The sequence below is a fragment of the Cervus canadensis genome, chromosome 8, assembly GCF_019320065.1.
Source record: "Cervus canadensis isolate Bull #8, Minnesota chromosome 8, ASM1932006v1, whole genome shotgun sequence".
NCBI lineage: Eukaryota > Metazoa > Chordata > Mammalia > Artiodactyla > Cervidae > Cervus > Cervus canadensis.
In genome coordinates, this window is record NC_057393.1 from 40,681,760 (window position 1) to 40,696,154 (window position 14,395).

Sequence of the window (14,395 nt, forward strand, 5' to 3'; positions counted from 1 at the left end):
AGAGTACAAAGCACAGTACCAATCCAAGATGTAGAGAGCCTCAGAGATGATATTCTTTGACCCCCAAAGACTGTATGTATTTAACTAAAGACACAGATGTAGTTATGGTTTAGAAAAAGAAATTTAAGTTGTATTTAACATAAGTTGAAAAATGCACATAAAGCATCAAGAAAGCTGGTTGAACAAAAATTAACTTTAAGGCAAAAATATTAATAGAGAAAATGAGGTTCAGTACAGGATGATTAAAAATTCAATTCACCAAGAAATATAACATTTCTGTATTTGTGTGCATCTATTAATATAGCATTAAAATACATAAAACAAAAATACATGGAATTACAGAGAGAAATAACATTCATCATCATGGTGGAAGGTTTTAAACATTTCTTTCAATAATTGGTAGATGAAACATTTTTAGAGAATGTAGATCTAAACAAATAACAAGCTTTATCTGTGCCTGTATGTTGTACATTGTACCCAAAACATGTTGAGTGCATCTCCCAAGCATGCATATAAGATTTGTGACATTAAACCAAATGCTGGCTTATAAAGCAAAATCTGAAGTTTCATTTTACTGGTAGCATACTTATTACAGGACTTCCCCTGATGGCTCGGTGGGTAAAGAATCTGCCTGCAATGCAGGAGACACAGGAGACACGGGTTCAATCCCTGAGTCAGGAAGATCCCCTGGAGTAGGAAATGGCAAGCCACTTAAGTATTCCTGCTTGGAAAATTCCATGGACAGAGGAGCCTGGCGGGTTACAGTCCTTGAGGTTGCAGAGAGTCAGACACGGCTCAGCAACAAAGCGCACACACACACACTGGCTACGTTGCAGCACATTACGATCATTAGATCCAGTAAGTTTGGAGAGTAGGGAACATTTCTAAATAACTCTTAGATAAAAGAACACATAGAAATGATATTGTAATTTAATTAAACTTAAAATGTTAGCTAGTATTTAGGGAGAATTTGGGGCTTCCCTGGTAACTCAGCTGGTAAAGAATCCGGCCGTAATGCAGGAGACCCGGTTCCATTCCTGGGTCAGGAATATCCTCTGGAGAAGGGATAGGCTACCCACTCTAATATTTTTGGGCTTCCCTGGTGGCTCAGTCAGTAAAGAATTTGCCTGCAATGTAGGAGACCTGGGTTTGATCCCTGGGAAGGGAAGATACCCTGGGGAAGGGCATGGCAACCCACTCCAGTATCAGACCTGGAGAATGCCCATGGACAGGAGGCTGGCGGGCTACAGTCCATGGAGTTGCAAAGTGCTGGACTCAACTGAGCAACTAAGCATAGCACAGGGAGAATTTATGCTCTTAAGTATTTTTATTTGAAAAGAAGGTAGAAAATTGATAAAGTATCCAGCTTGGGCTGAGGAAAATGTTTTTAACGAAGTAAACCCATGGATAGTGAACGAATGTAGATAATAAAGATAGAATGAATTAATAAAAAGTAGAATAATGAGAGAATGAATAGAAATATAGAAAATGAATATATAATAGAAAAACTCAGTACTACCAAAACTTGGTTATTTGAAAAGACTGATAAAATTGACACTTCTGTAAGACCAATCAAGAAAAAAGTGATGCTACCAATAACTATTACTAGAATGATAAAAGACAATGCAATGGCAGATGCTGTAGGCATTACAAATTAAGACAGTTAATAATTATATCGGTAAATTTGAAAACCTAAATGACATAGACAAACTTAGAAAATTGTAAATTATCATAGCTGACTTAGGAATTAGAATATATGAATAGTTCCATAACTATGAAATAAATTGATATTGGAAAAAAATATTTCCATAAAGAAAACTACAAGCTCATAGGATTGTACTGGCAAACTCTAGCAAGATTTAAGAAACAATAATAACAATTTTATATGAACTTTTCTAGACAGTAGGAAAAGAGGAAACACCAAACCTTTCTAAGAGGGTAGCATAATGACAATTCCAAAACTTTAAAATGAATGTAAAAATTTTTAATGAAATACTAGCACCTAAGTTGTGATAACCAAAGGTATTTTCAGACATTGCTGAATGTCCCCTGGGGATACAAAGTCACCCCTGATTGAGAACCACTGTTTTAGAGCGTGGCCTAAAAAGAACACGTGTGGGATGGTTTCACATGTGGGATTTATAGAAGTACAGTGAAAAAGAAGAGTTAAATGCTGTTATGGTTATAGGCAGAAAATAGGATACCTTTTACAGCCAACACATTTGAAGTCAGTGAAAGAGAAGTTATTTGTAAGAAAGAGATAGAAGAATCTTGAAAAGGCCTTAAGAATTGACTTTAACTAAAAAGGGTAGCATCAGAGAACAATCTGAAATTAGGTAGGTCAGAACACCTGTTGTAGATATATAGGTAATTTCAGGAAAGTTAGACACCTGTTTTCAGATACTCTACAAATTTAAGGACAGACACTTCAATGGTCCATTTCTTAATACCCTGAACTCCTTGATCTCTCGTCTTAAAGCTTCATCTGCATCTGTCATAATAATCTTCCTAGGAAAGAGAAATCTGATTGTACCTTAGAGTCTCATTGTAGCGTTGAGAGGCTGTGTATTATATTTCTTCAGTCATGTGCTCTATTTTCTCATTTCCCAAGAGCTGATTTAAACTGCCCTGGTTTTTGTAGAGTAGACCTTCAAATTTTTTTTTTTAACCTAAGGACTTAACAGTGGGGAAGGATGAAATCAGATGGTGTAGAATATCTGGAAAATCTTGCATGTCTATTCATTGCTCTATAGACTTCACAGATACATGTTTTGAAGTGCTGGTGTCTAAATAACAAACTAAAGGAGATTGCTTGTTTTTTCTTTCTAGGCAGAAAAATTAATGAAACAAATTGGTGTGAAAAATGTGAAGCTTTCAGAATATGAAATGAGTATTGCTGCTCATCTAGTAGACCCTCTTAACATGCATGTATGTATCCTTAATCTTATTGTTTTTTTGCTCTAATGTTTTCTGTCAAGAGTCCCAAAGACCATAACTAGGTTTAATGATTCTCTAGGAGGAATCACAGAATTCAGTGCAGTCATATTTATGAATATAAGGTACTACAGCAAAAGGATTTAAGACAAAATCAGCAAAGAAAGAGGGGACATGTAGTGAAGTCTACATGTAGGAAATCAGACAAGCTCCCAGGAGTTCTCCCAGTGAAGTCACACAGAATGCACTTAATTCTTTCATCAGAAGTTTGTGAGAATGCATATCAAATGCTTTCCATGAAAGAAGCTCATTAGAGACTTAGGGCCCAGAGTTTTAATTGGGATTGGTCCCATTTTCCTAACATGTATCAAAATTCTAGACTCACAAGAAAACAGGTGTCCACCATAAACCATATTGTTTACAGTTTAGACACAGCAAGCTGTTCTTATCTGGAGAATGGAGGAAGCTCCTGAAATCTTTAGTATCTCCCATACTCCAGCCAAGGGCTAGCTGTGCATGCAAGCCTCTCTAAGGATAATAGTCTCAGGCCCAGTTGTAGTAACCTTTTCAGCACACATTTGTTTTGTTAAACTTGTACTTTTATATATTCACCTTTGTGGCATGTAAAATTACTGCCATAAGTTGATGTTTGACTTGGAGTTGAAATCTAAATTTTTATGATCAAGTATGATAGCACAAGATTCTGAATCTCAGTTTTTCCATTTATGGCCTTGGCAAATTATTTCCTTTTTTTTTTTATTATTTCCTTTTTTGAGTTATAATTTCCTCATATGTAATCCAGGGACAATGTAATTTCTGCTCTTCTTACTTCTAAAGGATTATTTTGAGCATCAGATTTATAAATTCTGAAATCCTAGGTGAATATTTTGTAACATAGGTATAAATAAATAAATAAAATGAAATATGATATCCTTATCTCCAAATTTAGGAAATAAAAATGTACAGTGTCTATTAATATTTTTGTGCACAGAGACATACATGCCCTTCCAGAATTAATCCTCCATTTGAAATGAGGATCCTTTGTTATAGTTACAATGAAAATAAATGATGATTTTTTTCAGTTCTGGCTATGATTTTTCCCTTTTTTTTTTTATGGTGGAGAATAAATAAATCTGTTGTAAACATTGCTTTTGACCAGCCCCACCTCCAGCCCCTTTACTCTTCTAAATCAAAGCTAGGTTGTTTTTGTTTGTTTCTCAGATAATTTTCAGTTAGTTTATAGACTGCCCTCCCCTGACTCCCTCCAGTTTTTTTTTTTTTTTAAAGCTGAGTCAGAAGGCTTTAAAATACACAAGCTATATCTATTTTGAACACATATATCCCCTGTTACTCTATAAATATAGAAATTTTTGACACAGTTTCCTTTTGATCAGTAAAGTTCCAAAGCCCAGTTTGGTGGGTTTAGGCCTTGTTTCTAAACTCCTTCCTATTATGTTAGACAGCATCATGTATGAATTAGGCACACTCCTGGTGAACTCTTCCTATTAACTAGTGCTAAATTATCTGTCTCAGCTAGCTCTCAATCATCTTGGCGTGGAGTATTTCTTCCTCTTAATAGAGTGACTTCAGCTTATTAGATCCCTGCCAGACCTAGTTCATTTTTTTTTTAAATAATAGGTAGTTGACTATTAAATTTCTTTTTGCAGCTCACAGTAGTTTAATAATTTCAGTATTGCTTAAGAATACTTACATTAATATATCATTTTAAACTTATTTAGGTATAATCAAGTCTTATCATTTGGGGTTTGTTTGTTTGTTTTTTTACTTCAGAGAATATACATTAGTTGTAAAATTTCATGCTGACTTTATCTTTTACCAGGTTACTTGGAGTGATATAGCAGGTTTGGATGATGTCATTACAGATCTGAAAGACACAGTCATCTTACCTATCAAAAAGAAGCATTTGTTTGAAAATTCCAGGCTTCTACAGCCTCCAAAGGGTATGTTAAAAGTTTATATTTGTGAAAATATTAAAAATCTGGAGAACACGGAAATTTTCTGCCTTTATAGAACTGACATTTTTGAAGTTGGATTTTCAAGAGATTGCTGAGATCCAGTGAATGATTTTTATAAGTAATAATTCTAAGATAATTGCTCATTCTTCAGCTTTCCAAATTTAGATAATTTTTCCCCTGTATAGATATTACATGTCAAAATAATCCCTTTATTTCAAATTCATATTTATTTCGAGAAAATGAGATTAGGGAAATCAATGATAAAAAAGATACAAAGTAAAAATATGGGTCTTTGTCAAAAAGAAGATAAGACTTCTTTTTGTTTTTTCACTATTCTAGTGATTTTTTTTCCCCCTTTTGGTATTTCTGTTTACTTTTAGATTACAATAGGTTTTTTTGTTTTTGTTTTTTTAGAAGAAATAGTGAACGGATGAACTAGAAATTAAGAAATTAAATGTTACTTATTTTTTGTTGTTGTTTTGTTTTTTTAAATGTTATTTATTTAAAAAATAATACGGGAGCATTTTCTTATTCCTAGTTAGTAATAACTGCAGAAGCCTTGTAACTCAATAACAGTATTTATAAATGCATCCTTAAATGCAGTACATCTATTATTAATCATTCACATATTGATCATGTTTAAGGTTTATTAAAGGCAATTCAAATGTAGCTTTCTTGATAATTGACAGTGAGATCTATAGAGGTGTGTTGCCATGGCTTTCAGATACAAATTCTGTAGTGTAGCTTATTTATTGCCATCTAGTAGAAGCTTCTCTTTATTGTATTGTCAAAGCTAGCGAGGTTGCTAGTCAAGACTGAAATCAAATTGTTAGATAAATACATTTCTCAAAAAAGTAGGATCTTTAAAAATATCAAAATAACATGTATAAATTGTAGTTGTTTATAATCAACTAATTTTACAGCTATGTCAAAAAGTGCATTAAATTATATTTCAAAGGTAATTGAAACCATAGCTGTACATTTTTATGAAGTAGAAAAGTTTTGTTTCTGGTAAATAAAGGGTGACAGTTAACAAAAATTGTATACTTTTTCATTAACTAAAACAGCAAATCTGATTTTTATTGTATTTATTTTATTTTCTGAAACAGCAAAACTGCTTTTTTTCCCCCTAACAAAATGCATTTAGTTTATTGTGATTAAGAGAAAGTTTTCCCCAAAGAAGATTTCAAATGATTGATCTGTGCCTAGATCAAAAGAGTAAGATAGCAATTGGATTATTAAGTTCTTCGCTACGTTCTTGCAGATTGTTTATAGTGTGAAGAATGAACTTTTGTGAATTTTTATGTCTCAGTTTCACAATGCTAATGAATGTAGGAAATTTTCTCTTCAGTGATGTTTTAGGTTAGGTAATTGGGTGACTTAACCAATTGGACTTGGTTTAAAACCCCAATTAGCATAGCAGATGCCAAATTAGGGGGTACTTTAACAGCCTTATGGTTTTTATTTAAATGCATCATCTGAAACTAAGGGTGGTTCCAAATTTTTCTAAGTTACGTAAGTATTTCCTTATTATGTCATCTAAAGCAGCAGTCCTCAACCTTTTGGCAGCAGGGACCAGTTTAGTGGAAGACAAAGATCATTACCCCGAACTGGACTGTTTGATGAAGGGAGGAATCATGCGGGTGCTGTAACCCCAAGTAGATGTCATCACTGACACAAACTTAGGATGTAGCACCTTCCTTTCTACTGTAAGAAAAGAGTAATAAAAATAGAAATGAATATTGTGAAGCATTTTAGTATGAACAGAATTAATATTGTGTTGATTATCCCATAAACTTGCAAATCTCATTCTCTTAAAGGAGATAATAAAATATGTTAATTTCCAGGTGTGCTTCTCTATGGGCCTCCAGGCTGTGGTAAAACGTTGATTGCCAAGGCCACAGCCAAAGAAGCAGGTTGTCGATTTATCAACCTTCAGCCTTCAACACTGACGGATAAGTGGTATGGAGAGTCTCAGAAACTGGCTGCTGCTGTTTTCTCCCTTGCCATAAAGCTACAGCCGTCCATCATCTTTATAGATGAGATAGGTATGCTATGTTTTCTAAACAGAGTGCAGTGGACTTACATGCACGCTTCCTTCTGCTTATATGTTTGTCCAGGGTAGGTACCTAGAAGTTGAACCATCAGATTGTGTGATGTGTCCATCTTCAACTTCATTAGGATCACTAGTGTTAATTACTGTGTTACACCAGTTCTTCAAAGTGGTTATACCCATTTTCACTCTCATCAGTATATAGTTTGTTTCCTTACATCCTCCTCCCCAAAACTTCTCTTTTCAGGCAGTAACATTAATTTATGTCAATTTAAAGAGCAAGAATCATTTCATTGTTTTGTGTTTGCTGCTTACTAGTACAAGTTTGTGCATTTTTTGGCAAGTGGATTAGTGATTTAGGTTTCCTTGCTTGTTTACAAGCAATTTATTGTTTACTGGCAATTTATTGCCAGTTTTTTCTTTGGGATTATTTGCTGTTTTTCTTAGTAATTCTTTGATAATGTTTTAATATGATTACAAATATTTTCTAGACTGGCTTGTCTTTTCACTTTATGATAGTTTGTTTTATGAATATTTAAATGTAGTTTCATTTGTTAGTCTTTTTCTTTTATGATTTATATTTTGTGTGTCTGGTTTACAAATCCCTCACTACCTCCTTAAATGCTCTCGTTTTTAAAATATATAATGTGAACTAGGAATCTAGTTTAATTCCTTGCCATATGGACTGTCAACATAAATAGATCATCTTTCTCTGTCATGACTTTTATATTAGTGAACTTCTCTCTATTTAACATTTTATGGATCATCTACATTTTTGTTACATTAAGTTAAATAAAGCTACATTAGTTAAATAAAGCTACATTAGTTAAAACTGGCTTTGAATTAATTTTACTATTATATGTAATAAGCTGTATAGAATTATACATAGAGAGGTATAGATATGAAGTATTTTGGTTACGTTTGCCTTCTGTATCTTAGCAATTTATTCTTTTTTTTTCCTTTAAATTTTGCATAAGAGAACATATTGCTAGATTTTTAAAAAATTTAATATGAGACTCTTTAATAAGGAGTGTGGTCAGTTTGCTTTTCTTTTGACAGCTGACAGATTTATTTTTACAACGTAACTGTGTGCCTTTTATTTACCAATCTAGTGGACTTTTGTGCTTTTTCTTTTTATTCCCTTTTCCCTGTTGTAGTAGCCTTTCCGTTCTCCAGGGGATCATCCTATCCCAGGGATCAAACCCGGGTCTCCTGCATTGCAGGCAGATTCTTTACTGCCTGAACCACCAGGGAAGCCCCTTAGCATAGCTACTCGTCTTAAAAGTCTAGGCTAATTATTTCTCCCCTCTTACCAAATAATACAGGGATCTTAGAGCTCTTGAATACCAGTCACTCCTCTCATCTCTTACATGTTTCTGATAACAGTTTCTCTTATTTTTTATTTTATATATTAGTTGTTATTTTTATATTGGCATTGCTTGTTTAGAGGTCCACTTTGCCACTTTTTTTGTTCACTATTACTTCTTGAACCTGCCTTTTCTGGATTTAAGTTCCTTCTTTCTGAAGTCAAAATTCTTTCAGCAGAGATTGTGAGTACAGCCGCTTGTCTTTGTGTGAAATGTGTTCACTCTGTGTTTTTATTTTTAAATGATAACAGAATTATATTTCCTTTCAATATTTTAAAGTTAGAAGTCCTTTGTCTATCAATCTTTTTGTTGCTTTTGAGAAATCTGCTTATGACCCAATATTTCTTTGTAAGTTAATCTATATTTTCTGTCTACTTGCTATTCAAATTATGATTTCTACTTTATTATATATACATATATATGTATACACACACACACACAGAGTTCTTCAACTCTACTTAATTTTGAGTCATTTCCATAGTTTTAGCATCTAGGTCTCTACCATATCTCATCAGTTCTAAAACACACTATTTTAGTTTTTTATATTTTAATATCTCTGAAATTGGGATAGCATGTTATAATTTAATTGGCAGAATTTTTTCCTTTTTTTTAAAAAATAATTTTATTTATTTGTTTTTGGCTGTGCTGGGTCTTCATTGCTGCATGGGCTTTTCTTTCATTGCAGTGAGGCAGATGCGACTCTCTGTGGTGTGCAGGCTTCTTACTGTGGTGGTTTCAGTTGTTGTGGGGCCCGGGCTCTAGGGCTCGGGAGCTTCAGGAGGTGTGACACCTGTCTTCAGTAGTCGCAGCTCCCAGGCTGTAGAGCGCAGACTCAATAGTTGGGGCACATGGGCTTAGCTACTCCACGGCATGTGGGATCTTCCCAAATTAGGGGTCGAACCCATGTCTCCTGTATTGACAGGCGAATTCTTTACTACTGAGCCACCAGGGAAGCCCCAGGCTTTTTCTTCTTTTAGTATTATAATTTACTTGGCAATATTTTAAAATTTTTGTTGATGCATAAAATGATATCAGTCATTGAGTAAGTTATAAAAAGCAATTCTTTGCTTGGCTATATTTAGTCTCATAACCATTGGGTTTGTATTCTATTAAAAGTTAACGTTTGAAGTTCTATTTATTTTTCAGATTTAGCTGTTTTCACTATGGCTTGCTCTTCTGTTAGAATTTCAGTCCCTTTTATGTCTTCAGAATTTAAAGCATACTATTATAATACAGTTTTTTGGATTGTTCTGTTTTCTGAAATTCTACTTCTCCTTTATATTGTTAACTGTTTCACAGTAATTTGTTTCCATGTGTCATTTTTCACTTTAGATTGCTTATGACTTGGTTTTATATGAGAATTCTGTGTTGCTTAAAATGATCCAGAGTTGTTTTGTGTCTTCTACTTAGAGCTTTTAAGATCTAATTTCTTAATATGGATGTTCTTAGACTGAAAGATGGTTCGAAATTAGACTTCAAACCTGAGAGAGAGCCCCTGTGATCTTGGTTTTTTAATTTTTCAGGGGGTACGTAGTTTCCTCCAGAGCCCAGGCATAGAAGGACAAGCTTCCTTAACTCCCTATAGTGATGAGCAGAATTGTTTTCATGTCTATACTTTCTGTGAGTGTACATCCTTTTGGGCATCTTTTTCTCTCTTTCTTGCAATCTCATATATTATAATACACTTTTTAAAAAAATTTAATTAAAAGACTATTTTTTAGAGCAGTTTCAAGTTTAAAGTTGAGCAGAAAGTACAGTGCCCATATACCCCCCCATAAACAGTTCTCTATTAGTATTTTGTGTTAGTGTGATGTATTTGTTATAATTAATGAACCATTATTATTATTAATAACTGAAGTCCATAGTCTATATTAAGGTTCATTGTTTTCTGTTGTACAGTTCCATGGTCTGATAAAGTATATCATGTATCTTCCCAATATCAGAATACTTTCACCACCCTAAAAATCCCCAGTGCTGTACATGTTTATCCCTCTCAAACTCCTCTCAAACTCCTGGCTACATCTTTTCACATGCTTATTTGCCGTCTGTGTATCTTCATTGGTAGGGTCTTTATCCGTATCTTTTGTTCATTTTTTTAACTGGGTTGTTTTCTTGTTGAATTTTAAGAGTCCTTCATATGTTTTGGATACAAGTCTTTCGTCAAATATGTGTTTTATAAATTTTTTTTTCCCATTCTGAGGCTTGTCTTCTCTTAAACCATGTCTTTCCCAGGACAGGAAGTTCATTTTGAATAAAATCCAACTTATACTTTTTTCTTGGATGGACTGTGCTTATGATGTTATATGTAAAAACTCATTACCAAACCCAGGGTTTGATTAATTATTTGAGATTATATAAAGAATAAATAATTTATTGTCAATTTCTAAGGTTAACAATTTTTTTTCTTCTAGACTCCTTTCTACGAAACCGTTCCAGTTCTGACCATGAGGCTACAGCCATGATGAAAGCTCAGTTTATGAGTCTCTGGGATGGATTGGATACTGATCATAGCTGCCAGGTATTAGAAATCTGCCTTACTTTGTGTTATTGTTGATGGTGGTAGAAAATGTGTCCAGTTGTTTGTTAGGCTTTTTTACAGTTTTTTTCCATAAATTGTACTTAACAATAAATGGTGAGAATCTGAAAGAATATGATTTGTGTATGTCTTCATCCATTCTGAGGGCTTCATAATTAATAAAATGTTAAAAAAGATTGACCAAATGCCCAAAACAATACAGCAGAAGAGAGAAAAGCCAGGTATTAGAACCTTCTATGTCATAGAAAAGGAAGTGACTAGCTCTGAGTATTCTGTACATTTCTTTTGACTCTTACCCTAAGTCCTTTAGTCTTGACTCTCAGTTCTTATGTCACTTAATTTTTTTGTATAGTAGTGTAGTTAACCCCAAACGCTTTTATCCCTCTCCCACACCTTTCCCTTTTGGTATCTATGGTTTGCTTTCTATGTTCTGTCAGCCGGTTTCTATTGTAGATTCCACATATAAGTGATATCATGTGATGTTTGTCATTCTGTCTGAAATATTTCACTTAGTATGATAATCTCTAGATCCATATTGCTGCAGTTGTCATTATTTTATTCCTTTTTATGGCTGAGTAATAGTCCATTGTATGTATGTACCACATCTTCTTTATCCATTCCTCTGTTGTTGTTGTTAAGTTGCTCAGTCATGTCCGACTTTTTGTGACCCCATGGACTGCAACATGCCAGGCTTCCCTGTCCATCACTATGTCTCAGAGTTTGCTCAAACTCATGTCCACTGAGTCAGTGATATTATCTAACCATCTCTTCCTCTGCTGCCCCCTTCTCCTCTTGCCCTCAGTCTTTCCCAGCATCAGGGTGCTTTCCAGCGAATCAGCTCTTTGCATCAGGTGGCTAAAGTATTGAAGCTTCAACTCCAGCATCAGTCTGTCCAATGAATATTCAGGGCTGATCTTCTCTAGGATTGACTGGTTTGATCTCCTTGCAGTCCAAGGGACTTGCAAGAGTCTTCTCCAGCACCATAATTCAAAGGCATCAGTTCTTTGGTGCTCAGCCTTCTTTGTGGTCCACCTCTCACATCCATACATGACTACTGGAAAAACCATAGCTTTGACTATCTGGACTTTTGTTGGCAAAGTGATGTCTCTGCTTTTTAATATGTTGTCTAGGTTTGTTATGGCTTTTCTTCCAAGGAGCAAGTGTCTTTTAATTTCATGGCTGCTGTCACTGTCCACAGTGATTTTGGAGCCCAAGAAAAGAAAACCTGTCACTGGTTCCACTTTTTCCCCATCTATTTGAAATGAAGTCATGTGACCAGGTACCATGATCTTAGTTTTTCACTCTCCTCTTTCACCCTCATGAAAAGACTCTCTAGTTCCTCTTTGCTTTCTGCCATTAGAGTGATATTATCTGCGTATCTGAGGTGGTTATTTCTCCTGGCAGTCTTGATTCCAGCTTGTGATTCACGCAGCCTGACATTTCACATTATGTACTCTGCATATAACTTAAATAACCAGGGTAACAATGTAACAGGCTTGACATACTTCTTTCCCAAGTTTGAATCAGTCTGTTGTTCTATCATTGGGCATTTAAGTTGCTTCCATGTCTTGGCTATTGTAAATAGTCCTCCTGTGATCATTGGGGTTAATGTATCTTGTGAAATTATGGTTTTCTCCAGATATATGCCTACTAGTGGGATTGCTGGATCATATGTTAGCTCTATTTTTAGTTTTTAAGGAACCTGTATACTGCTCTCCTTAGTGGTTGCACCGAATTACATTCCCACCAACAGTGTAGGAGTGTTCCCTTTTCTGTACACCCTCTCCAGCATTGATTGATTGTAGATTTTTTGATGATGGCCATTCTGACCCGTGTGAGTGATAGATACCTCACTGTAGTTTTGATTGCCATTTCTTAAATAATTAGCAATCTTGAGCATCTTTTTATGTGCTTATTGGCCATTATTATGTCTTATGTCTTATTGTCTTCTTTAGAGAAATGTCTATTTAGGTCTTCTGCCTATTTTTTTTATTAGGTTGTTTATTATTTTGATATTGAACTACATAAGCTGTTTGTTTATTTTGGAAATTAATAATTAGGTCCCATGTGTTTATTTTTGTTTTTATTTTCATTACTCTTGGAGGTGAATCCAAAAACTGCTGCAGTTTATGTCAGTGTTCTGCCTGTGTTTTTCTCTAAGAGTTTTATGCATCTGGTTCTTTAATCCATTTTGAGTTTATTTTTGTGTATAGTGTTAGAGAATGTTCTCATTTCATTCTTCTACATGAAGCTGTCCAGTTTTCCCAGCACCACTTATTGAAGAGACTGTCTTTTCTCCATTGTATATTCTTGCTTCCTTTGTTGTAGATTAATTGATCATAGGTGTGTGGATTTATTTCTGAGCTTTCTATCCTGTTCCATTGATCTATAAATCTGTCTTTGTGCCAGTAACATACTGTTTTGATTACTGTAGCTGTTTATGTTTATATGTTTATATGTGTAAGTTTTTATGTCTTTCCAAGAACCGAGGCTTGATTCTGCTGAATAGGTTTCCTAATTTTTCACCATTTTTCTCAGGCCATAGTGCTTTATGAGTCCCAGCTTTATGTAGGATGCTCTCTTATCAGGCCCTCTGGCCTGTCAGATGTCCAGCACACCCCACTGTCTCAGGTCTGTTCATGTCCATATGGTATGCAGTCAACTTCTGCCCTTGCTCACCTCCACTATTATGAATAGGCTCTACTGATAAATAAACCTGTCAGTTTAATTCCTTTACTTTTTTGCAGACTTATTGTTTAATTTGAGGTGTTTTTTTTAAATACTTTATTATTAATTTTTATATGTTTTGTAGCCAGAGAGTTTAAGGATCTCCTTTGTCACATTACCACAGTTCAAAAGTCCTGAGGTACATAATTCTCAGGAAGAAAATTAAGCCCCATATCCTCCTTCTGCATCACTTTGGTTAGTCACTCGGTCGTGTCCGACTCTTTGCGACCCTATGGACCATAGCCCCCCAGGCTCCTCTTTCCATGGAATTCTGCAGGCAAGAATACTGGAGTGGGTTGCCAGCTTCTCCTCCAGGAGATCTGCCCAATCCAGGGTTTGAACCTGGGTCTCCTGCATTGTAGGCAGATTCTTTACCATCTGAGCCACCAGGGAAGTCCCTTTTATGAAAATATAATTTCATTTTGAGGGAAAATTGCCTTTAGTGTTGGATGATTAGAGAAGAAAGCACAACAGAGATAAATGTAGGTGAATTAATAGAAATAATATTTATTAATGATTGGTTCTGGTAAATCTATTCAATGAGATTGGTGTGCAGGTTTCCAAAAACTAATTATCCTCCTAAGCAATAGTATTTATAGTATGCAGAGAATTGAATAGTTAGCCCCTGTAAGAGAAAATAGTTTAATGTTATATGTTATCAGAGTATAGTTTTAAAACCAAGGAAATAATAGTATTTGGATGAAGTATACTTCAGAGCCGCTTCATCCAGAGCCCCACGGTGTGATTTTTGCCACAAAGGAAACAAAAATAGTTGCATGACCCCATTAAACCTGTCACTACT

General features: G+C 34.8%; 1 protein-coding gene across 2 annotated transcripts in view; it reads left to right on the top strand.

Moving 5' to 3' along the window:
- ATAD1 (ATPase family AAA domain containing 1) overlaps positions 1-14,395 on the top strand; it is a 39,330-nt gene that overhangs the window by 11,176 nt on the left and 13,759 nt on the right. For both annotated transcript variants that reach the window (XM_043476103.1, XM_043476102.1), the window contains exons 3-6: positions 2,830-2,928; positions 4,775-4,895; positions 6,758-6,958; positions 10,742-10,848. In XM_043476103.1, coding sequence (XP_043332038.1) covers positions 2,830-2,928; positions 4,775-4,895; positions 6,758-6,958; positions 10,742-10,848 — 528 coding nt within the window. The remainder of the gene's footprint in view (positions 1-2,829; positions 2,929-4,774; positions 4,896-6,757; positions 6,959-10,741; positions 10,849-14,395) is intronic.